Source organism: Cydia amplana, chromosome 13, assembly GCF_948474715.1.
Source record: "Cydia amplana chromosome 13, ilCydAmpl1.1, whole genome shotgun sequence".
Taxonomy (NCBI): domain Eukaryota; kingdom Metazoa; phylum Arthropoda; class Insecta; order Lepidoptera; family Tortricidae; genus Cydia; species Cydia amplana.
In genome coordinates, this window is record NC_086081.1 from 6,047,043 (window position 1) to 6,073,615 (window position 26,573).

General features: G+C 37.1%; 1 protein-coding gene across 1 annotated transcript; it reads right to left on the reverse strand.

The window, feature by feature from the left end:
* Positions 1-1,227: 1,227 nt before the first annotated feature.
* LOC134653634 (zinc transporter SLC39A7-like) lies at positions 1,228-21,631 on the reverse strand. The gene is made up of 5 exons (XM_063509029.1): positions 20,778-21,631; positions 20,411-20,497; positions 6,503-6,578; positions 4,699-4,934; positions 1,228-1,655 (listed from the first exon to the last, which is right to left on the reverse strand). The coding sequence occupies exons 1-5, from the start codon at positions 20,919-20,921 to the stop codon at positions 1,353-1,355; spliced, it is 846 nt and encodes a 281-aa protein (XP_063365099.1). The 5' UTR covers positions 20,922-21,631; the 3' UTR covers positions 1,228-1,352.
* Positions 21,632-26,573: the final 4,942 nt, after the last annotated feature.

Genomic DNA, 26,573 nt, shown 5'->3' on the forward strand with positions numbered 1-26,573 from the left:
GATGTAACACCGACAGGAAAGTCTTATCTCAACAGCATAAGACTTTCCGGTCGGTGCTACATCTATTGTCAAGTAGCAGTACTGATAGTTACGCTACTCGATGCTAGATGGCGACACTGAAATTAATAGTCTGAACTGATGTATGGAGTGAGCACTCTTGTCTTATTATATTTCTCTATGTCCTAAGTTGTTATTCAACTGTAAAAACTAGAACTTCACAGAAATACCAAATGTTTAAATTTATATTATTGTTTATAGCGCCATCTAGACTGGCATTGTGACATTAGGTTGTGGTTGAGGCAGTGAGCACAGTATATACCCGTTGTTGAGCTTGTCACGCAGCGTTTGATTTGTATTTATACCCATAGATGACACCATGGTGCTTGAATTGTAAACCGTCCCATGTTCTAGACGGAACACTGTATCTCTGTTACACAATGAAAATCGTATAATACTATGACACGTAAAATTCCTCCCGGCTCAAAATTGGCATTGTCGGTCGACGTACGTAAAACAGCTAATAGGCAGGTATAACACACTGCCTATTGAATGTTTATCCCGAAAACTAGGTAACTATAAGTATTTAACCATAAACAGTAACTAAGACTAAGCGGTAAGGTAATTATTATTTAGTTTAACCCAGTATCTTCTTAGTAGTTTGTGGTTTAACCCCACAACCTTTTACCAATTTAATTTGGTCAATAATTACGCACACATACTCACGCACACCTACATATCCTGATAGAGCTTCCGGACAAGTTTTTTCAACACCGGCGCGAGCGCAGCGCACACATGCAATTGCAAACAACCAACCAATCAGGTGCTAACTTCATTCAAAACTACACGCGACATGCAACTGTCTTGAACCCAACTTCACTCCTTTCGTAAGCTAAACACCGTATGATCGGTACGCGCAGATGACGTTCGCTATAACAATTGACAGTTTACAGTTTGTTTAGATCGTTTTATCGAGAACTGTTGACAAAACTGTGTGTGGCTACTAATCTGTTCGTGTTTTTATTTGCATATGTTTGTGTTATAGTGTGTGCATTGTGAACTTTTTAGTTTAGGTTTTGTGTCGTGTGTTTTTGGAAAGTGTTTTCGGTCTTTGAGGGAGTTAACTGAACAGTAAGTAATTGTAAAGACATAGTTTTCATAAGAATTTATTATTTTACAACAATTAGTTACTTCACTTAAGTATTATTTCCAGATTATCACAGGAAATTCATTATCAGTCACTAATTAGAGCTAATTAGGAATAACATGAGTAACATCGAATCGAAAGTACCTACTTGCATTCAGAATAAAATAAAGATTACAAAAAATGCAGTAACTTACAACTCACATATCCATCAATGTTCTTTATTAAGCTTAAGAGGTATCGGTACAAATCGATTAATTTTTTCCGATTTCGAAACATGACCAGGGACTTTCTTAGCAAGCGATCCTTTCTTGCGCTTTCTATCGACGCTGTACGGATCTAGTGGCCAGTTTTCGTCAGATCCCGATTCTCCTGATATCTCGACGGTGTCACGTCTCCGTCGTTTCCCGGAGACGACCCCAAGTTGAAGCAATACTGGGTTGGTGACCAGGGCGGCTGCAGCGCCGAGTAGGGCGATGCCTGCTATGGGCCATAGCAACGCTTTTGTGGCCAGCTGTGAAACAAGTGAATTTATCGGCAGATGTTCGAGGGATCAGCTGTCGATGTTGTTGGTAAAAAAACTAAGTTGATCCTTAGGTCAAGGTGACCCATTTTTAGGGTTCCGTACCTAAAAAGGAAAAAACGGAACCCTTATATGATCACTCGTGCGTCTGTCTGTCTGTCACAGTCACAGCCTATTTTCTCCGAAACTACTGGACCAATTAAGTTGAAATTTGGTACACATATGTAAGTTTTGTGACCCAAATACGGAAATGTAACGTAAACAAAAGAATTTTAAATATGGAGGCCACTTTTGGGGGATAAAAAATAAAGTATTTCAAACTATGTATATCGTGATATCAAATGAAAGAGCTCATTGTGAGAATCTCAGATATTTTTTTTTTCATAATTTTAATATAAATAGTTTAGAAGTTATTTAAGAAAATAGGCAAAAATGTCAATCCCGATATCTCCGAAACTACTGGGTCTAAAATTATGAAAACCTATTAGAAATGTGCAGTCAAGCGTGAGTCGGACTTAATTACTTAGTTTTTGATCCGACCCCTACGGGTTTTTAATAGACATTTAAATCATGTTTCACATAAAAAATACATTGTAAAAAATTGTGTAATGTACAGACCCCTTGGAACGCGAGTCCGACACTTGGCCGGGTTTTTAAGGTTCGAATTTATCTTGTGTGTAGGTATCTAATAATCAAAGTGCACACGTTCTTAATTGTGTTCGGGATATGTTGAATGCTTCGCCCGCTACAACAAAAGTAAAAAGTTTACAAGACACCCGTTCTGAATAAAGTATGTTTTTGTATAATTGACACACCAGCACCACATCTTTAAATAAACCATCAACCTTAACTTTGAACGTAAAACTAGACGGGTTGCACCAGGTGGTAAAAAGAGGATAGGTAATAAACCAGTTAAGTAGCACCAATAAAAATAATCTACGTACCGACGTACCTACTAAGTAGATAGATATATATAGTGTGTCAAAGGACTGTCCCATTTCAAACATAGACAGAGAGAATCATGCTATCTTTATCTAACACTAGTACTAGCAGCCAAAAGAAAAGGATGAGTATAGTTTTTTTGGTTCCTATTTACTGACAAATTGGTTTGACCATCTATAGATAAACACTTTATTCATCAGTCAGTTTAAGAGACCCGAGAAGTTAAAGACAGTAGAACTGGCTGCACATTGTTGTGTTTCAATGGGATAATGTCGTCGTAAATATTCGGAACATTGCATAAATACCGCCTAAACAGGATACTGTGTGGGATAAAGCAGCTGCATAGGAAGTTAGTGGGTAGCACTAACCGTACATTTGAATATAGAAAGGAAATTTTGGATTCGATGATTAGATTAAAATGGGGTTGGTAACTAACTGTCAAAGGTTCGCATAAATGGCGCTCATAGCTTGCTGCTTGCCCCTTTCTCTAGTTTAGTTCTATGAGATTTGCCTTAAAGGGCTGGTATGCCTGGTATCCAAATCCATTAAAGGAACAAGAATTTGACAAAATTCTAGGAATTCATAGGGCTATACTGGCGCCATCTGCTAAATATTTCGACCGGCCAACCTCATTCCCATTCATGACCTTTTTTAACTTATTTGTATATCCAATGAAATGAAATGTTATTATGACTCTTTTTAAATCCTGACTAATGTTATACTGTATCAGGCACGTCTTCATTTTCGTTCTGTTACCCTAGACTAGAGGTTCAGGGCTTTAGACGCGTAAGCTGAAGATGGTTCGAAGTTCAAATGTGGGCTTTCAGTTTATAACAACAAAAGTCGTTCTATAGATCGTAATTTTCCTAAGCCAAGTCTCCATAACACTCACACGGCGTCACATAAGCAACAAACCTATTGAGATAGCACGGATGTGTTGTCACAGAATCATGTAACAATGAGATCCTGAGCAATGAAGAGCGGAACGGTCACGCTATCTCGCGATACAATAATGACTAATGATTACAAAACAAAGAAGACAATATTCATAATAATCCAAGAGGCAGTAACAGCCAGGCTAGGCGGGCAACTTTTATTCAAACGGGATGAATCCTGGTTTTCCTGGCTGGTTTTTAGGGTTCCGTAGCCAAATGGCAAAAAACGGAACCCTTATGGATTCGTCATGTCTGTCTGTCTGTCTGTCCGTCTGTCCGTCCGTATGTCACAGCCACTTTTTTCCGAAACTATAAGAACTATACTGTTGAAACTTGGTAAGTAGATGTATTCTGTGAACCGCATTAAGATTTTCACACAAAAATAGAAAAAGAAATTTGGGGGTTCCCCATACTTAGAACTGAAACTCAAAAAAAAATTTTTCATCAAACCCATACGGGTATCTATGGATAGGTCTTCAAGAATGATATTGAGGTTTCTAATATCATTTTTTTCTAAACTGAATAGTTTGCGCGAGAGAAACTTCCAAAGTGGTAAAATGTAGGGGGGGGGGGACCCCCTGTAACTTCTAAAATAAGAGAATGATAAAACTAAAAAAAATATATTATGTACATTACCATGCAAATTCCACCGAAAATTGGTTTGAACGAGATCTAGTAAGTAGTTTTTAAAGTACGTCATAAATCCCAGAGGAAACAAATCTGACACAATTTTATTTGTAGACGGGTTTTGTATTTTTGCTCGAATACGACTTTCTAATTTTCTTGATTGGATAAACTTTTCACCGAAGCAAAAAGTTACGAAAAAAGGTGGATCTATGTGTCAAAAACAGTCAAATATAAGTCCCCAACTCACACAATGCCAGCAATTATATTCGCAATGGGGAATATAATTTATAAATAATAGTACATTACATACCTAGGGACCTCCCTAAAAAACTAATTCACCTGAATTCGTGAATGCTCCAGATCACAGCTGTTTGTGGCCCGAACCGAAGGTGAGGACCATAAATATGCGATCTGGGGGTTTACGAATAACTGCCCGTGGTTTGTCTAAAGTTTTACGTCTTGCCTTGGCCAGGAAGTGAGATTTTCTCCTCGCGTAGCGGGGAGACGTAAATATATAAATTGTCCCTTACATGATGATGGTCGTGGTGTTTATGATGTCCGTGTCCCAGATGGTGTCCGAAATGTCCATGCCCACCGTGCCCATGTCCGTGTTCATGGCCATGTCCGTGTTCATGTCCATGTCCGTGCCCGTGTCCGTGTCCATGTCCGTGTCCATCGTGATCGTAATCGTGGTCGTCGTGGATATAGGCGTAGCCGTGGCCGTAGGGAGAACCGTCTTCGTAGTAGCCATCGTGTATTCCGTAACCTGGAATCATAACAGCATAAGTATTTATGATTTACTATTAAAAGGATCGGTTGCACAAATAATCGACGTGAATAGTCAGCATAGTTGGACTTGTAAAGTCTCCGAATGACACTTGAAAGCTCTTCGATCATCTTTTTTTTTAGATGTTTTTTAGCGGTACATCTTCGGTGCCGTCGTCACTTGCTACCAGGTTCTCATCTGAGGTCAATAATTGTCTAATTTGTATTAAAAATAAAACATAGTTTGTATCTAAAGATCATGTTGACTTCAGCCCCACTCACGCCTCCCAATCTGGGATACCTTTGAAAGGCATACAATTAAAACATACCTACAATCGCCATCAGATATATAGTAGCGACTAGCGACCAACGTAATCACAAATATCTGAACAAAACCTCAGTTCAGATATTTTTGAACACCTTGACCGTTGCGATATATCTGATGGCTATTCTATACCTACAAATAAGAAGTTGGGACTTGAGACATGTCCGGATGTCTTGCCCCTGTATTATTTCGGGTTGCAAGGGATCTTGCGCTTTTTAGGCATTGACGTATATCTCAGGACGGGCCTTACGGGCACTAAAAATGGTACTGGTTCAGCGGTGTCACTCACGAATTCGATCCAATCGTGCAGTCTAACGCAACAAGTTGCGACCAATCGCGCGCGTGATGTGAACTCATCAACCAATCGCGTTGTAGCGGTGTCACACCGCTGTACTGGCCCCATTCTTATTGCCCGTAAGGCCAGTCCTGAGATATACGTTAATGTTTTTAGGCGTTTTATTCAGAACCTGTTCTCGTTCCTGTCGAGAACAGCTTCTGAACCGGTCGCTAAAGGATTTACATCGCAATATTTTTATTGGCAAAATGTACCAACATTGGTAATTGTAATTACGTTATTATAAGTGTAACTATTTAGGTTCGTAGGTACTTATTCATTTAATCACGCGTGAGAGACCATCTGCAATTATTATTCAAGAGATAAATTTGTAAATTGGAATGCCTTATCCTCCTACGTCCCCATGTCCTTTTAAAAGGACTAATTCAAAACCGAATTTTGAACTATAATGGAATTAAAAAAGATTTCAAATTCAAAACTGCTAAAATGACTCGGGGACTTAGGAGGTTGCTCCCGATTGTCTTCGTAATTGATAATCTGGATTTTCCCAAGGAACAAACATTCGTGTTGCATCTTTTTCCTTAATGTGGTAAATGAAAGTGACACACCCACACATACTACACAGACGTAAACCACGTTGATTCCTTCGACGTTTCTTTCAAGATCGTGAGTAGCTCGTGTGACATAGGTACAGGTTACATTCCAATTACGACTGCAGCAGTGATCCTTGTGTAGCGTCGCAGCAGCGGGTGATGTGGCTTCCAATTTCCTTGATAAATTGAGTTATTGACGTTGCCGCATTGTTGCCGCGAATGGAACGTTCGATTCAACTCCGTCCCTCATTTTATCATTTTAGTAGATTGACATTTCCCATTTCTCGCTGCTGTTGCAGCTATCGCAACCGGACTTAACATGGTGATGAAGAACTTGAAATAATTAGCAGCCATACCTTCATGCCCTCCGTGGTCGTGATGCAGCAACCCTCGGCTATAACTTGAACTGGAGAGAGCGTTGTCCGGAATCTCCTAAAACATAAATGTAATAAAACTTAACAACTCTAAAGCAGATCTAAAAATGACGAAAAACCAACACAATTATGGCCATACGCGAGCTGATGATTAGTAGATACATGTACATATATCATTCTTTCCACACGCTTTATCACAAAATCTTTCGAAAAGGCGCTAGACGTATTCCTCAAAAGACATTCGATGAAATTGAGGTAAACATTTTTTTTTTATAATTAAATCCAATTAGAAGGCTGGGCGGCACGGTTGGCTGGCTCGATACGATCGTCTGGGCACTGCCCCTTCACACGGCCCTTCTCGATTGACGGAATAGTCCCAAGGGCCGAGCAGGGCCGAGGTGTCTTGGAGACGCCTTTGGCATTGTTGTTCTTAATATTATGGGAATCGCCTACGCGCGCAACTGTTTCGCGTAGAAATTTCTTTTAATTTTCCGTTTTTACCCTTAAATAGTTGGATGAAAAGACGTCCTTTATATTGAGCTTAATGCTGGAATAGCTTGATTTACGAAATAATCGGCGTTCCCCACAAAATAAAATGTGACAATAGTAGTTTATGCAACAGTGATATAATAAGGGTTCTTAAAATTCAAGGGTCGAAGTTACAAAACGAGACGTAGTCGAGTTTTGTAAAAAAAGACCCGAGAATTTTAAGAACCAATTATGAGCTGTTGCATACATTACTTTTTCTATGACAGCGTTATTATTAAAAAAAAAGAGTTATTATTAAAAAAAAAGAGTTATTATTAAAAAAAAAGAGTTATTATTAAAAAAAAAGAGTTATTATTTAAAAAAAAATGAGTTATTATTTAAAAAAAAAAGAGTTATTATTGTAAATGAAAACATACCTCTTTCAATCAAGATGATCGGAACTTGTATCTTTAAAAAAAATAAAGCAGTTGTATTATACTCATAAGATGACTGCTAGCAGTCATCTTATGAGCCTATAGACAAAGCATTCAAATGACATTGCTTTAGATATCACTGTCAGTCATTTAATTGACACATTTAAGTGCTGGAGTAGAAAAATATCATTATTATTCATTACCTAATCCATTTACTTGTATGTACATGCATTTGTTTGAATGAGTACGAGTACAGTCACCTGCAATAATATGTTACACAACGAAGGTCGCAAAAATATCTGACACGAACTTATTTATAGAGCCATAAGAGCGCGTCACATATTTTTGCGGCCTTCGAAGAGTAATATATGATTGCAGGTGACTGTACAATATTGAGCACCTTAGTTTAGTCTCAGCCATTAGTTATGCACTCGTTCGTGCACGCTCACGATTTATGAATTCAAAAAATATTCTATTAATTTGTAGTTTAAAAACATACAAAATATCCCTTTTACAACATCTCCAAATTATTATACCAAACTTCTGTAATTAGCTGCATGCTTACATTCTATATTATTTATACATATTGCAGATACAAAATGTATAGAAATACGACGTCATAGTTTCCATAGGCATTAGGCTCCATGGAGTCACCAATAAAGGAAATAAACAAAAAATCAAGACCTTCCCTTTTTAGGGTTCCGTACCAAAAAGGTACAAAAGGAACCCTTATTATTATCATAATTGAAAATGATAATCTTTTTTTTTATTGTTTCTCAAATATCCGTTATCCTACCAGGAACCAATGAATCAGCAAGAGGTCATCTCATTGCCTTGATTCATCTATACCGAGAATCTGATATTGCTAACCGTTCGAGGCCGCCGTCACGGGAAAGTGTTCCCCGCTATGCCGCGGTGTGATCCCACTTAGTGCGGCAAATTGCTGTGAATGCTGAGAATTTACACATTACCTTACAATACCACCTAATTTATAAAACGTTTTTAGTTTACTGTGAGCCTGAGCAGCTAGCATAATTTGACTCGAAGATCTGTGAAGGATTCTCCCGATAACAAATTATGATTCTATTAAATAATTGTGTGGTCGCGTACCTACCTATAGATTAGATTAGATTTATTTATTTCACAATATATGATTACATTACAAATTACATTAATGCCAATTTATAAGAATCTATATTGTGATCGTCAGAAATACATTTAAATAATAGCAAGACGCTTAATCCAAATAAATTCATAATATTAAAAAAAATCACCTGAGAAGGATCGTCAAATAATAACAATAATTAAACGAAAACAATGTCAAAAATAGGAACGCGATTATAAATTATACAGTTATGTCAAAAAATTCACTTATTGAATATAATGGGTTGTCCAGTAAAAAGTTTCTCAATCGACGCTTGAATGTTGTATCGGATGTTTCCGTCCTTATTCCTGCAGGTAATCGCTATATGAAATCTTTTAAAAACGTCGACGTCTATCTGTTCATTTCCTACAGGATCCGAGCTTTCTATATAAAATAAGAAAAAAATATAAACCTTATTCACAATTTAAGCATCACATTAAATATATTTTAGTTAGATTATAACGGAAACTAAAGGGTGAACTAAAGGATTTTAAAACAATAATCACTTCATAGCAGACGTCGTCTGTGGTTACACCTGAGATGAGGATCTCAGGCACCTACTACGTTTAGGAGGATTCGGAGACCAATCTTGTACTGGTCAGTAAGACGCGATGCGTATACAAATATAATATAACTAGCTGTTGCCCGCGACTTCGTACGCGTGGATTTGTATATTCATATTCATAATTATATTCATATTCATATTTTATTGATAACGTTAATTACATGTTAGGAGTAAGTACATAAAATAAAATTACATTTCACCAAATGTAAACTTACTTAACAACAAATAAAAGCAGAACAGTACGGTTACCATCAGTTTGTCACTGACATAAACGCCGTCGGGAACGTAATTTACTTTCTATACATCTCTCTCGCACTCGCATATTCGTGTAAACGGGATGTATAGAAAGTAAATTACGTTCTCGACGGCGTTTATGTCAGTGACAAACTGATGGTAACCGTACAGAAATACATATGTCGTGTCGATCATAATTATAAACTTAAAACTAAAATAATTCCATGTTTCGTTAAATAATTTTAAATAGTTACATTAAGGCTTTCTAATAATCCATATTAAAATATCTAAATTAAAAATAACATTTTACAGTGAAAGTAATGTCCCATCATGGTCCCATCGAAACAGTGATTTAGATTTTCACATTGTGTGTATGGATCAATGACACCCTGTCGAAGAATTCGTCGATCGTGTAGCAGGCCATCTTTTTTTAATCTTTCTAGTAAATGTGACATCACTAAGGGCATCTCTGATTTCAGCAAGTAACGTGTTGAACAGTCTGACGCCTAAAACACCAAGGGATTTCTTAGCTTTAGCGGTAGTATGGGCCGGTACCAGAATGAGACTTCCACCGCGCGTGCTTCTACCCGACTGCTGCTCACGTGTTTTATAAGAGCTTAGATTGCTTCTTACGTACTTACACGTACTTATTGTTACGTACTTATTGGTGGGTGGTTATAAATTCTACATTAGCTTAGAACATTATGCAGCAAAAGATAGCAGTAGGGACGGTTATCATTTGTTAATTATTATACAACGCATGAGATTTGTCTTTCACAACCTGGCTACGAAGTCCCTAACTGAATAAAATTGTTCTCGATATAATCTCTCTCTCAACCCCCAGAAGATTTTCAAGTCCACTATTTAATAAAACCTACTACCTAACTACCTATTTACGAAGTTTGAAGTTCCTAGCTTTAAATAAAATTTGAACCCTCTACCAACTCTCAACCCCTGTTTAAACTTTTAGGGGATGAATTTTTAAAAACGCTGAAATTACTTTTCTTGTATTGTAATAATATGCCTGGGGATGCGGAAAAACTTACATGCACTGGTTCTGCGTTTTCCTCCTTATAGAGTCTCCAGTCTCCACTGATTCGGCGGCACTTTATTTTGTTGTATGTATACTTAATTATAGGGATCCCTTTGGTTTCATTTTCTTCAACACACAATATATCGAATCGAGTTTTATTTTACATGTATTGATGTGACATGTGACATTTTTTTCTCTTTTTATTATCGCCTTGCCGTCTATATTGAAAACCCGACAAGGAGGTCAGAATTCATAGGTTAAGTATTTAATACGTGGCGCAAACATTCCCCCGGCCTTGAAAGGAATAGCTTTCAAAAAGTTATTTAAAATAAATCATTTACTACATAATAGCATCCTTATTGCTCAGAGAAAACTAAATTGACATAAACATATGAAGCCTCCATAACTTGAGAGAGATAACTAAATACTAATAGAAATATGAAATTATATTATTGAGAAGGCAAAGGACATAATTTGACCAAAGGTCTTTTAAGTGTGCCTGATTTTGTTTTAACCAAAGCAACTCTGGCAATACCGTCCTTGCCTGGAAAGAGTTGAGTTATAAGACCTAACGGCCAATGTAGAGGCATAACATTATCTTGAAGGATGACTACAACAGTTCCTTCCTTAATAGGCTGAGAAGGAGTATTCCATTTTTGTCTGGTTTGCAACGTGTGCAAATACTCATCGCGCCACCTCTTCCAAAATGATTGCGTTAAGCGATCTAATAATTGATATCTTTGCAAAAGATGATCAGATGTTACCTCCGCAACAGACGCAGCTGGAAGATATTTCAATGGAGTAACATTAAGAAAATGAGCTGGCGTCAATGCGGAAGGTTCAGCTGGATCAGAGCTTAACACGGATAGCGGTCTAGAATTTAATAAAGCCTCAATTTCACATAGAATTGTCATTAATTCCTGAAATGACAAGATTTGTTTACCTATCGTACGAAACAAATGTGATTTGACGCATTTAACGTTACTTTCCCAACATCCTCCAAAATGTGGAGCACTGGGGGGAATAAATCGCCAAATTATTTTATTGGCTGATAGTTCAGTTTCCCAAGCGTCTCGATACTCATTCGCAAGGAAATTATGAAGTTCTTGCAAATATGTATTGGCTCCCTGGAAGTTGGTTCCGTTATCGCTGTACATATATTTTACAGGACCACGTCTGGATAAAAACCGCTTAAATGCTGACATAAAGCTTGCTGTACTTAAGTCAGTTGCAAGTTCTAAATGAATTGCTCGCGTTGTGAGACATGTGAATAAGCACAAATAAACCTTTTGACTCTTCACGCCTCTTCGTCGAACAGGTGTACAATACAACGGACCAGCGTAATCACAGCCAGTATGTATAAAGGCTTTCTCAACTTGATTTACCCTGCACGCTGGTAAATCTGCCATCATTGGGGAGTTAGCCTTTGGCTTGGTCCGGAAGCAGTAATTGCATAAATGAATGCGATGACGAATAATACATCGAGCTGCTATGATCCAGAATCGATGTCGTATAATAGATATAAGAGTTTCAGGTCCTGCATGTAAATGGTGTCGATGATAATAATCGACCAGTAGGTTAATGATGTGATCACGACGTGGCAATAACAAAGGATGTTTATAATCGTAATCTTCATCAGAATTACTGAGACGTCCTCCGACGCGAAGGATTCCATCTTGAATAAATGGCTTCAGGCTTGCTAAAGCCTTTGTAAACCCTTTTTTCAGGGTCATATCTAAAATATGTTGACTGAAATAAACTCTTTGTAGAGCTCGTACGATTTCTAATTCGGCTGCTGTTAAGTCATCAGCATTAATAGGGCCTTTAGGTAATCGTTTTATAAATTTTAAGATATAGGCAACTGTGCGTACATATTTAACCCATGACGAGAACCGTTTAGACAAATCATAAATTAAGTTGTCGTTCGAATTGTCACAAGTCACTAAAGAAACCGTTTTTTCTTCAGGAACGTTGACTTCGTCTGGTATAAACGCCTGAATCGGCCATTCGTTTTTCGGGAGTTTCATCCATGGAGGGCCTGATAGCCATAGAGGATGGATCACCAGTTGAGCTGGAGTTAAGCCTCTAGACAGGCAGTCGCTTGGATTTTCTGTTCCCTTAATATGATAAAAATGATCGCTTGATAAGTTATCTTGGATCTTGGTAATTCGATTGGCCACAAAAGTTTGCCATCGATGAGGCGACGAATGAATCCAACAAAGTGTCACTGTTGAATCGGAGAAGGCCAACACAGAGTCGATTGGGTATCTGGTTGAGTAGGTATCAACCACCCTTTTTATAAGTTGTGACAATAGCAATGCTGCGCATAATTCCAGTCTTGCTAGGCTGACAACCTTCACGGGCGCTATCTTAGATTTAGCGCAAATTAAATTAATGACACCTCGGTCATCATTAGGAAAAGTGACGTAGGCATAAACCACTCCACCATAAGCTCTTTCACTAGCATCTGAAAAGCCGACTATAGTTAATGAACAGTTTTCAATGACACCAATATGTCTGGGAATGCTAATGTTAGATAGTAGCGGTAGTTCACCTTGGAACTGTTGCCATTGGCGTACAATATGATCAGGCGGCAATTCGTCCCAATCAATTTTCAAAAGCCATAACTCCTTTATTAGAAGCTTAGCGAACACAATTACAGGGGCAACTAGGCCCAGAACATCGAATAGTCGAGCTACCGATGAAAGAATGTTTCTTTTACTACACGGTCGATCGTCGGGACTAACCTGGAACTTGAATACATCTTCACCAGGATACCAACGCAGACCTAAAATCTTCAACGTTGTATCATCGTCGAAGGTGACACTTTGGGATAAATGTAGTCCTTTCGGTATTTCTTTCAGAACAGCTGCAGAATTTGACGACCACTTTGCCAGTTGGAATCCACCTTTCAAGAACAAATCCAGCAGTTGTTTAGTCGCTTGCACAGCTTGGTCTTCATCAATAACGGAACTGGCTACATCATCCATATAAATATCACGAGATGCAATTTCCTTTGCGAGTGGGTATTTATCACCTTCATCAGCTACTAACTGTTTGACAGTTCGCAGTGCCAGAAAAGGACTGCTACGTAGACCGAAGGCTACCCTATTATACTGAAATACCTTTATAGTTTCTTCAGGATTAAACCTATAAAGTATACGCTGATAAGGACGATCCTCCCCCCGTACGTCAATACACAGATACATTTGACGTACATCAGACGTGATAGCAATACCAAACAATCGTAAGTTTAGGAGAATGCAGAACAAGTCAGCTTGAAGACTTGGTCCTGCGTGAAGTATGTCATTTAACGATAAACCGCTTGTGGTCTGTGCACTAGCGTCCAGCACAATTCTAACCTTTGTGGTTATTCTGTCAATTTTGACAATTGCGTGGTGGGGTATGTGATAAGCATCATTTGACTTATCATTTGGAACCTCAGATAAATATTTTTTATCAATATATTCACGGATAACTTCATCATAAGCTGGTTTTAATTCAGGTTGCTTGACGAATTTTCTTTCAAGCGCTAAAAATCTGCGTTCAGCAGTCTTGTAAGAATCGCCTAAATTGCTTGGGTCCAATTTAAACGGAAGTGCTACTTCATAACGTCCGTCTTCCAAACGATTGATTGTATTCTTGAAAATATCTTCAGCTTTTTTCTCGTCTGGACTATGAATCACTCCTCCATCCAAATCTTCAATTTCCCAGAATTTTTGCATTAAATTTCCGACATCAACCGAAGTAAAATACCCAGCTGCTGAGTAGGAAGCGTTAACTGCGGGAGCATCGCCTAGTATGATGTACCCCAGTGTAGTTTCTAAAGCGTCAGGCAAACCAGGCTCGTTTTCAATTTTATCTGACATTAACAATTTGGTGAATAACTTAACACCAAGAAGTACATCAATTTCACCTGGAATCGCCCAAGAGTCATCTGCTAGATGTAAATTATCAAACAGATCAGTTGCAGATTGATCAATATGACAGGTCGGTAAATCAGGCGTGATCTCATCTAAAACAAGCGCTTCGATAGTATATTGATGTTTAGGATCATATCTTGACCTAAATGTTAAGTTGACAGTTCCTCGGATGGGTTGTGTTATCGTTGTTCCACCTAATCCATTTATTGACGTCACTGGGCTGCTGTGTACAGGAAGACCTAAATTCTTGCAGCACTTCAATGTAACGTAATGTTTCTGTGATCCTGGATCCAGTAGACATCTCAAAACCTTGTCCTTGCCGTTACGCCCACTAGCGAGTACCTGAGCAGTGGCGAGAATTTCCGTCAAGGGTGATGTAGTCTGTCCCGATGCCGAATGAGTACATACAGAGGCACCGTTGTCCTTTACGGATGAACTTGTGCTAGCTTCACTATCATCCTTAGATGAAGACTTGGACTCGTTGTTATTCATTGCAGGTTTTGAGTTTTCGAAGTGTAACGTTGTATGATGTTTGCCTTTACATTTACGACAAGTTTTCTTCGAGGAACATTTCGATGCAGTATGATGCGTGTTCAGACAATTAGTGCACGCATGAGTTTCCTTAACGAAATTAAATTTTTCGTTAGGCGTGAGTTTCATGAAATTATTGCAATTATAAAGTTGCGAGTGATCATTACTCTTGCACATAGCACATGAACTTCCGTTGTCATGCCCTTGCGTGCTAACATACGCTTGGGGCGTGCGAGGGAGGGGAGCTCGCACGCTGCTAGTGTTGGCAGCGGAGCCGCTTTCAGCCTTAGTTGGCGTTCGTTGCGATGTCCGATATAAAATCTTCACTTGTTCCCTAACGAAACAAATGAATTCGTCATATGTAGGCATTGTAGAAGAATTCCGAATAGACATCTCGAAATTCTTTGTGGTATCTGAATCTAATAACTTAAGACCCAGGTGAATGAAAATAAAGTCACTTAAGTTTTCGAGCTTGAGTTGTCTTATTGCTGAAATAGTAGCAGCAAACGAATCAATTATTTTTTCTAAATTAGATGCCGAAGGACCGTTGATGTTGACAGGTTTCATCGAAAACAGCTGGTTTAAATATGACGTAGCTAATGCGCGTTTATCATCATATTTCGCGATCAATGCTTCCCAAACTGTGTTGTAATTTTCTGCGGCAGGTATAACTCCCGCACAGATCGACTTTGCCTTTCCTGTCAAATGACTAAACAAATAATGAACACGCTCAGAATCCGTAAGTTTTTTATTCTCATGTATGACACGCTTAAATGTTTCATAGAAGAATGGGAAGTTTTGAATATCTCCATCGAAAGAAGGAAGTTCAATCCGAGGGATTTTAATGGAGTCGTCCTTACATGAATGGCTCGAATCCCTGGATGTCGAAGGGCTCGGAGCAGGTGCATCAATTTTTGAAATTTGACATTTGATTACGCAGTAGAGATCTTCAAACGCATTCATTGCGTTGTAGTTGACGATGTACTCCGGGTCCAACTCCAAGTTCAGAAGATTGACTTCATCCATCAACTCTATAAATTCTTTTCTCAGTTGATCGACCAATCGAGCTTGCGCGATGAACTGCGAGAAAGCCTTCTTGTCACTGCTTAACTTTGGAATCATGTCATAAATATTTTGTAAACGCATGAAACATTGAGCACGTTTTGCTTCCGCGAGCTTAAGTCGCGTTGCCATGGTTACCTAGTTATTACTATGACAGCACGAAAAAATATGAACAATTTGTGCTAAGATGCACAAATAATTATAAATTATATTCAACTTGTATAATACCTTAATGCAAGTCGAAGGAAAATGAAGTAAATACGAACGTTACGCTTGTATAATACCTTAATACAAGTGTAACCTTCGCAATAGGTTAATTACAGTTTATGAAAAACTGAGGCTTTTAGAAATAATTTACCCGTAGCTTTCAGTTTAGTAGAGTGTATTTAGTAACTTAAAATACACTGAAATTATATACTTAACGAATATGGTGTGCAAAAATGTTCCGTGAAAATTATGTCACAATATGACAGTTACAAAATACGAAAATTATTTGTAACGCATTTATAAGGTAGCGTGATGAATAATCCCACACGCTACGCGTAAATGAAATATGAAATAAAAATAACAGACAATAAAAATAAATTAGTTTACTGACCGTACTTTGAAATAGAATTATGACGGGAACATTTTTTTGAAAATTAAGAAACCGAAAGGAAATCCGAAATTATATTTTGTACCTACGCGATTCAGTGAGCAACAAGGTTATTATGTAATATTTTTAAAGGTAAATTTGGAAACCGGTTCAAAGGCCAAAAAATGTGGACGCGGAAAAACTTACATGCACTGGTTCTGCGTTTTCCTCCTTATAGAGTCTCCAGTCTCCACTGATTCGGCGGCACTTTATTTTGTTGTATGTATACTTAATTATAGGGATCCCTTTGGTTTCATTTTCTTCAACACACAATATATCGAATCGAGTTTTATTTTACATGTATTGATGTGACATGTGACATTTTTTTCTCTTTTTATTATCGCCTTGCCGTCTATATTGAAAACCCGACAAGGAGGTCAGAATTCATAGGTTAAGTATTTAATACGTGGCGCAAACAATGCCTTTATACAACGATTCAAGTCCCGCACTCAAGTAAATATTTGGGTTCCATACAAATTTTCGACCCCCTTCACCACCTTGGGGGATGGATTATCAAAGACTCTGAAATTAGTTTTCTTTTCTCTTAATAAAATATTTTTTTACGAAACTTCAAGTTCCTAGCTTTAAATAAAATTATAACCTATACAATCTTTCAACCCCTTTTTAACCCTGTTATGGGATGAATTTTTAAAAACGCTGAAATTAGTTTTCTTGTGTTCTAATAATATGGCTTTATACAAAGATTTAAGTCCCGCACTATCAAAAATATTTGATCTCCATACAAACTTTCAACCCCTTTTTCACCTCCTCGGGGGATGAATTTTTAAAAACGCTGAATAGGTTTTTTTGTTTTTTTAATAAAATACCTTTTTACGAAGTTTCAAGTTCCTAGCTTTAAATAAAATTTGAACCCTATACAAACTTTCAACCCCTTTTGGACCCTTATAGGGGATGAATTTTTAAAAACGCTGAAATTACTTTTCTCGTATTCTAATAATGTCATTATACAAAGATTCAAGTCCCGTACTTACAAAAAATGTTGACCTCCATATAAATTTTCAACCCCTTTTTCACCACCTTAAATGTTGAATTTTGAAAAACGCTGACAATAGTTTTCTTCTCTTTTAATGAAATAACTTTTCACGAAGTTACAAATTCGTAGCTTAAAATAAAGTTTAAATCCTATACAATCTTTTAACCCCTTGTTAACCATTTTAAGGGATGAAACTTTGAAAACGCTGAAATTACTTTTCTTGAAATCTAATAATATGGCTTTATACAAAGATTCAAGTCCCGCACTCTAAAAAATATTTGATCTTCGTACAAACTTTCAACCCCTTTTTCACCACCTCGGGGGATGAATTTTTAAAAACACTGAAATCAGTTTTTTTGTTTTTTAATTTAATACCTTTTTGCGAAGTTTCAAGGTTAAAATAAAATTTGCACCCCAAGACATAGTTTCATCCCCTTTTTTACCCCCTTAGGGGTTGAATTTCCTAAAACGTCACAATTCCTTTTTTTTGTAATCGGCTATTATGCCTATCTAAAAAGTTTCAAAGCATTTGTAATGGATTCAAACTTTCAACCCCTTTTTAACCCTGTTAGGGGATGAATTATTAAAAACACTGAAATTACTTTTCCTATCTTATAATAATATACCCATATACAAAGTTTCAAGTCCCACACTCACAAAAATATTTGATCTCCATACAAACTTTAAACCCCTTTTTCACCACCTTGGGGGATGAATTTTCGAAAACGCTGAAATTAGTTTTTTTTTATAAAATACATTTTTACAAAGTTTCAAATTCCTAGCTTAAAATAAATCTTGAATCCCATACAACCTTTCATCCCCTTTTTAACCCTTTTAAGGGATGAATTTTTAAAAACGCTGAAATTACTTTTCTTGAGTCCTAATAATATGGCTTTATACAAAGACTCAAGTCCCGCACTCTCAATAATATTTGATCTCCGTACAAACTCTCAACCCCTTTTTCACCACCTCGGGGGATGAATTTTTAAAAACGCTGAAATTAGTTTTCTTGTTTTTTAATTTAATACCTTTTTGCAAAGTTTCAAGGTCCTTACTTAAAATAAAATTTGCACCCCAAGACAAAGTTTTATCCCCTTTTTTACTCCCTTAGGGGTTGAATTTCCTAAAAAGTCGCAATTACTTTATTTTATAATCGGCTATTATGCCTTTCTAAGTTTCAAAGCATTTGCAATGGATTCAAACTTTCAACCCCTTTTTAACCCTGTTAGGGGATGAAGTTTCAAAAACGCTGAAATTACTTTTCCTGTCTTATAATAATATACCCATATGCAAAGTTTTAAGTCCCACACTCACAAAAAAATTTGATCTCCATACAAACATTCAATCCCTATTTCACCACCTTGGGGGATGAATTTTCGAAAACGCTGAAATTAGTTTATTTTTATTTTTTTATATAATATATTTTCACAAAGTTTCAAATTCCTAGCTTAAAATAAATCTTGAACCCCATGCAACCTTTCATCCCCTTTTTAACCCTTTTAAGGGGTGAATTTTTAAAAACGCTGAAATTACTTTTCTTGAGTTCTAATAATATGGCTTTATACAAAGACTCAAGTCCCGCACTCTCAATAATATTTGATTTCCGTACAAACTTTCAACCCCTTTTTCACCACCTCGGGGGATGAATTTTTAAAAACGCTATAATTAGTTTTCTTGTTTTTTAATTTAATACCTTTTTGCAAAGTTTCAAGGTCCTAGCTTAAAATAAAATTTGCACCCCAAGACAAAGTTTCATCCCCTTTTTTAACCCCTTAGGGGTTGAATTTCCTAAAACGTCGCAATTGCTTTGTTTTGTAATCGGCTATTATGCCTTTCTAAGAAGTTTCAACGCATTTGTAATGGATTCAAACTTTCAACCCCTTTTTAACCCTGTTAGGGGATGAATTTTCAAAAACGCTGAAATTACTTTTCCTGTCTTATAATAATATACCCATATACAAAGTTTCAAGTCCCACACTCACAAAAATATTTGATCTCCATACAAATTTTCAACCCCTTTTTCACCACCTTGGAGGATGAATTTTCGAAAACGCTGAAATTAGTTTTCTTGTTTTTTAATATAATACATTTTCACAACGTTTCAAATTCCTAGCTTAAACTAAAACTTGAACCCCATACAACCTTTCATCCCCTTTTTAACCCCCTTAGGGGTTGAATTTTTCAAAATCGCTTCTTATCTCTTGTACACTTTACAAATGCAACCTAGTGTGCAAATTTCAACTTTCTAGCTTTTGTAGTTTCGGCTCTGCGTTGATGAATCAGTCAGTCAGTCAGTCAGTCAGTCAGTCAGGACACTTGCATTTATATATATAGATAACAGCCACAAATCATATAAACTGAAACTTTATTTCGACTGTACTTGTACAGTTGAGTCACGTTTCCGCTGACAAGTTATCAGGAATGTGGAACGGCGAATGATATTCCCACAGTTCTGCATTTGAAATGCGATGAATGGTCTAAGTGTGACGGTAATTACACCTCAAACCGCCGCTATTATAAGCCTACGCGAGATTCTAGACTTAATAACAGCCTATTTACCTAGGGTTAATTCCTTGGGTGTAATTGCATCCTTCAAGTTGCGACAGTTATTAAATTAGTCGCAATTAAGACTGGGATGTCATATTAAAATAAAAGCAAGTGGTGACTTACAGTTAAGCTTATATATACCTGTACAATTAGGGCTGCGGCTGGTACGTACTTGTAGATACGACTAATTCATTAGATTTAATTTATGAAAATACAGTTGTAATTTTCAACGGCCTGCCTATACGTTGTAACTACAATATTTTTATCAATTGTATGTATATAGATACAACTGATTAAAATACAAGAAGTAAAAGGTCTTACCTTAAATCGTATTGGGTTGCGAATCGGAGCAAAGCTGGCATATCTGCCTACCTCTTCTTTCTGCAGGGTTTTCACATTAGTCGAGTTCTAAAATAAATGCGTGAGCAACTTTAGAGTAACACTATTAAACTCAGAATATTAAGGCCTAGGCTTGGAGCCGATAATTATGTTATAATAAGTGAGGCTATTTTACATCTAAGTATAATCGTCGACTGAAAATGACTACTCAACTATGAGGCAACCAGGACGGTAGAACTTTGTTTTACTGGCCTCACAGTCACACCTTGGATGCCAACTATAATGCCACTTCTAGACCTTCGTTTATTTTAACATCTACACCTTTCATGCTATTGTTTCATGTACTTACATCATCCTCCTTCACATAATAATCTCTAATGTTTGCGTTGAAAACATTATTCGGAAGTTCCTCACATGTCACAAAATTGTTCTCAATGTACACAAAATTCAACAACAAAATTCGTAAAAGGAATTCCCCGGATACACCACACATAGTAAAGTCCGGTTCTGCGGCTGTAACTCACAGAGCACGACAACGCGCAAGAAATATTGCCTGGGATCACAATACATAGCGGGCTGCCACTTCATATTGTACTTTATAAAATGTATGAAAGAGGGGGTTGACAATTTGATAGGAGTCTAAACAATGGTGTCGTCCAAGCCATCGCTACAGCCCGTTGGGTCTTGCGTAGCCGTTTCACCAGCTTTGTTCGTAATTTATAATGATGGTCATGTTTGTCGAGATTGTTTCACGGTGGATGATTCGCGCAGTCTTCGAATTGAAAAACCGGATCTCAAGTATCTGATGATGATAGATTTGCTCAACTTGAAGAGGTTAATGCAATGCTTAGCTAGACGCACTGTTATCTCGATGAATCTGCGCACAAAGAATTTCCGCATATGATTATATCGATCGAGTGCAATTCATGCATAACGCTGATGTGGGATAAGAAAAATACTGAATAATTGCGACCGTTTAGAAAGCCGTGCAGTGCATAAGTTATGGGAAATTAATACATTAAAGCGATAAGGTTTTTTACCTAGTAGACGTAAGGTGCATTATGGCCTGTAACTTTAATGAGGATTACTTCTGTCATCGTTAGCGTACCTACAATACGATTGTAGCTTGCGCCGGCAACCAATTGTAATCAACTTATGCAAGCCACAGATACTAATTGGTTTACTGCGCCTTGAGTAAGCCCCGCTTGCTATGTCGAACAGTAGATTACAAAGTAAATATCATTACGATTGGTAGATTGGTACTAGATTCAGTTGTCAATAGAATTACTTACGCCTTTGTTGGAAATTATTGTGCCAACGCACTCGTTATCGTGAGATTTTCATGTAATGTAAACGTAACACGTAGCATCGACTACCATCCAGCAGTTATAAATCTGTCAATATTGATGAAATGATGAATGATGTTTCAATTGTGGAAAAGTTAGCCGCCATTCATGGATTGGTTTATAAACTACAACCGCATATCTTGCTTCATATACGTTACGTAGTTACTACTGTTACTAGTTATCATACATTCATTATTCATATCATTGATTCTCTGGTATTCGCTGTATATTTTTAAAGAGTCATCAGAAGAGGTCAAAGAATGCCATCGCATTAAAGACAAATATCCAATTCAGCTACTATTACATTGTAAAATTGTACTCAAACAAAGTTATCTCGACCAATTCCCTAGACTCCAAAAGCAATCTACTTTTAAATTCTAGCCCAAGTCAATAAAATAAATAACAACAAATTGCGGTACAATAGCTTTCTCAATTTCTGGCAAATCACGTTCGGGAGCCGAAATAAATCTAGATAGCCCACCACCTCAGCATTACGAGAACGAAGTCGGTTTTATTAGTTTTAAATTATTTATTTCGCCACAACAGATTTACGATTGGCACCACGATATATCAGCAGCCCGCCAATAAAATTCTATTTACCGTGGACATAGAGCGTCTGAAAATGGCAACATAATCAAACAATGAGCCCAATTTGTTAGGCACGACATTTATTTTAGTTCTAGTCAGGATACATTATGCGAGGAAGCTGCCAGCTCTTGTCGCCACTGATGTCGACCAGTCCACATATTAGCTTGCTCTTTCTTTGAAAAGCTGAATAACGTTAGGAGTGTTAGGACCCCACGGGCCAAGTATCTCAACCCCAAGTGGCATTGGGTTACATTACATTATGACTCTTAGTTCAATAGACAGTAATATACCGGTTGCCATAAGCCTTCTAAAGATATTTCCATTGTTATCTGGCATGTGTTCCTTTCCTCCAGCTGAATATAAAGTTTTTTGTTTTTTATTAATCGATATTACGTCAGACGTCAGTGCACCGACCTTAATTTATTTAAATTTTATAACTTTAATTTTAAATTACATAAAAAAGTACAAATGCCCAATGTAATGAACTAATGGATGGATTTAAAACTTTATATGTGAACATGAACATGTTACGATAAGGAGTTTACATAATTAAACTACAAGTTTAAGTCAGGTAGGGTAGACCGAGGCGAATCGGATCATTTCGTGTTTGACGGTAAATAAATACAATTTTTAAAGGTGATACTGTTTTTATTAATATTCAGTTGGACAAATTATTTATTAATTAACATAATCCAAGGTTCAGACATATAGCCTGACCAGTAATATATGATAATTGTCAAGAGGGCGCTGTTATTCTCATGTGACAATTCAGTGTAGTATGAAAAAATTAGTTCCAGTGAAATTCCGCAATATGGCGCACCCTCAATAGATCCTGGTTCACCTATACAATAAAACTTAAATATGATTTATGAAAAATAAAATACTAAACCTCTAAGAAAATCCGATTCGCCCCATTTTTAGGGGTAAATCGGATCAAAGAAACTGGGTCATAAAATATAAATTAATAATATTTAACAACGTTAAACATTTGATTAAGAATCACGAAGGGCAAATACTTGAGATCAACTATAATTGGTGTCTTTAATATTGCATTTAGCATTAATTTTATTGTTCCTTTCTAGTTAAATTTTTTATCACACCGCAATATAAAGCGCAACATAAAATCACTCCTATATGCTACTATTAGGTATATGTTTTAACAATAAATCTAAAACATGCTAATGGCCTTTTAGCAACAAAAATGAATAACTTAAATGAAAATAAACAAAAAAATTTAACTTTTGCATACCAAAACTTGAACATCACATATAACCGATTCACCCCATATCAGAAAATTGGTTGTTTGTTACGGGATGATAATTGCAATAGTCGATCGGCAAATAACTTCTCGGCGTCTCGGTTTAATGTTGGCTGTCCACCACGGCTTTTTGCTATGCTTTGAGACATTGTGACTCGCCTTTTCAAGCTCGTGAACGGAACGTTGTACAACTCAGCCGCTCGACGTAGGGATAGCTGTTTAATTAGAACTTTATCAGCAGCTGTAGTCATATTTTCTGCCGACCATTCCCCCTGGTGGGTCTTCTTTTTATACGTACGCACCATCTTAAACATGCAAGCATATAATAAGCTAAACAAAACCGTCCAAAAACCTTGTTTTACAATGTGATCCTAAACGCCCCCCATCAGATGATCCGAATAACCCCATATCATAGGTTTGAATTATTTTCGCTTAACGGAAATATACTTTTAAATACAATGAAAACAAAAACAAACCAGGAAACACTATACATGATTAACAATAAGTAACAACAATTACTAACATTTAACCTTTCGCGTTCACTTTTATCACGGAATGTATTTGCACATTTTTTACATCGGAGTCAAAATCACAATACATACGAGGGACTCATCGGGAACCGTCACCGTGGCTGACGCGTGAGCCTTATCCAAGGGCAGTAAGTAACTGTGGCGGCTTGCGTTAGGAACTGAGCTAACCCGGAACGCTGATTGGCTGGCTGTAACTAACCACGAATTTTCAAATTTGATAAAAATGTTTATTTTGATCCGATTTCCCCAGTGATCCGAATCGCCTCGGTCGACCCTAACTCAGGTACCTTAAACATGCGAGACGTCATGTCATACCATGAAATACTTGGACACTAAGACAAAACATTCTGTCCAAAATCCCTAATTCTCGCAATTAAATTTGATATTCGGTAATTAGACTAGAAACTTATCGGTCCACACTTCCACCAACGAAGCGAAACGAATGTGCAAGAGTGCAACGCACCAATAATCAGATTAAATTTATTTAAATTCAAACTTAATGGGGCTAAGCGCTGTCAATGGTTTTAATATAGAGGACGCCCTTGGATTATTTGGTGCAGGAATCGCTAATGCTGGGTGTTAGCGCTTGATTTCTAAAGCCTTGAAGTTAAAAGTTAAAAGCCCTAAAGTGGTACGTTTTGTTTTGACCCTCGGAAAATAAATCCTGGCTTGTATAATTTAAATTAAGCAAAATCTAAAATAGTTCTTAGCCTAAATGGGTTAATTTAAACACTGAAAGGTGCGTAATAGGCGCTAAAGCCCGTCTAAGATAACTGCGCTGTTTTGAACAGAAAATGAGTGAGTGTTATTACTTATTATAAACTTCATATTTTCATAGAAAATTTACATCAATGAGGACATGAATATTAATCATTAATGAGGACATTAGGTACTTACTACATTTTATGTCCTATATCGCTGAGTGCAAGCTCTTGTTAGCAATATTTACCAATGTCATATCTAGTATCTAGGGAGATACTACATTTGTATCCTCTCGCTATTTCTAGGCATCGCCCTGCAGGTACGGTTCAAGCCCCCTTTATTTTACGATCTTAAATTCTTCACAAGCTCCATAGGTGAAAAAACTGGTGTGTGTACGAAGGAAATTGCGAAGAGGGTAGCAAGGTAAATGGCCCACAAATAAATCCCAGGGGTGGATTAATGTGCCGTACGATTTTAAATTATTTCCTAAATTGTTTTTATTTAATTTATTGGTTTGTACTTATTGCTGTCAAGTGTTTGGAAGTTAAGGTATCGTATTTTACTTTCGTAATAAGTATTTAAGTATGACATATTAGATTTAAATTGCCAATATAACGTTTCTTGTTTAGATTAGGTATTTTCTCAAGTACCGTAAAATGGGGTGAGTAGGCGCAAAACTGACATTCAAACCTCGATAACATTTTATTTTTACATATGCAAACTGAATGGTGTATATAATAAGTGTTCCGGACGTTTGTATTTTAGTTTTTATCTTATTTTGGGTAGTTCCATTTCATAACTTTGACGATAAAGAGGAAAACCCACCTCGCCCCGTAGTGCCTCGTATTTGGGGTGAGAGGGCTTTTCATACAAAGGTGATTTTGGAAGAATGTTGGATCGATTTTTTTTTATTATGCGTATTACTATAGCTCCATTTTAAATTGGAATACATTATTTTTGTAGCAGTAGCCTTAAAATCCCTTCTCACCCCCCTCTCAAACCTTCTCTCCCCATTCATAACCCACCTCTCCCCGCGAAACCTACTCGCCCCATTTTACGGTATAAATGCTGTTTAATAAAAACACTGAGATTGGCAGAGATTATCTTTTACAAGAAGTGGAAAGCCGCGGTTTTGCGGAGTTTAAGACGATCCATTGTTGATCGTTCGTTTTTATGTTATAAGCCTATTCTTAATGGGTAATTCGAGGGAGTTTCTAATTAGTGATTAAGCTTTATGTTGGGGTTAACCGGCCTTAACTTCAGATATCTCTTGAAATTTTTCATTTTTGAACAAAACTGGTGGTGGTGAACGAGATCACAGGCCGCGTAGCCAACATGCCAATCGCTTACGCTTTGTAGCAATCAAAACGCAACTGTCAATGTCGCACTAATAAGGAAGAGTAGAGAGACACAAAGCGTTTCGTTGTCGTAGCAATAGCGATTGTCATGTTGGGTAGGCCAGCTGTTGATTCTGTCGAAACAAGAGCTTAGGGTCAAATGACTATCATAAAAACATCTTATTTCAATCAGTCACCTACTAAATGCTAATCACGCAAATTGAACACAATATATTGTTTATGTTATTGTGAGGTTAATGCATCAATTATGAAATGGAAACAACTCTCACAAACTCCATAATCGTTAGCTCACTCAACAAATCGAAGAACCGTGTTCTCAAACCTAATCCCAAGCATCCTTACATCGATCAATGTCTCGCGACA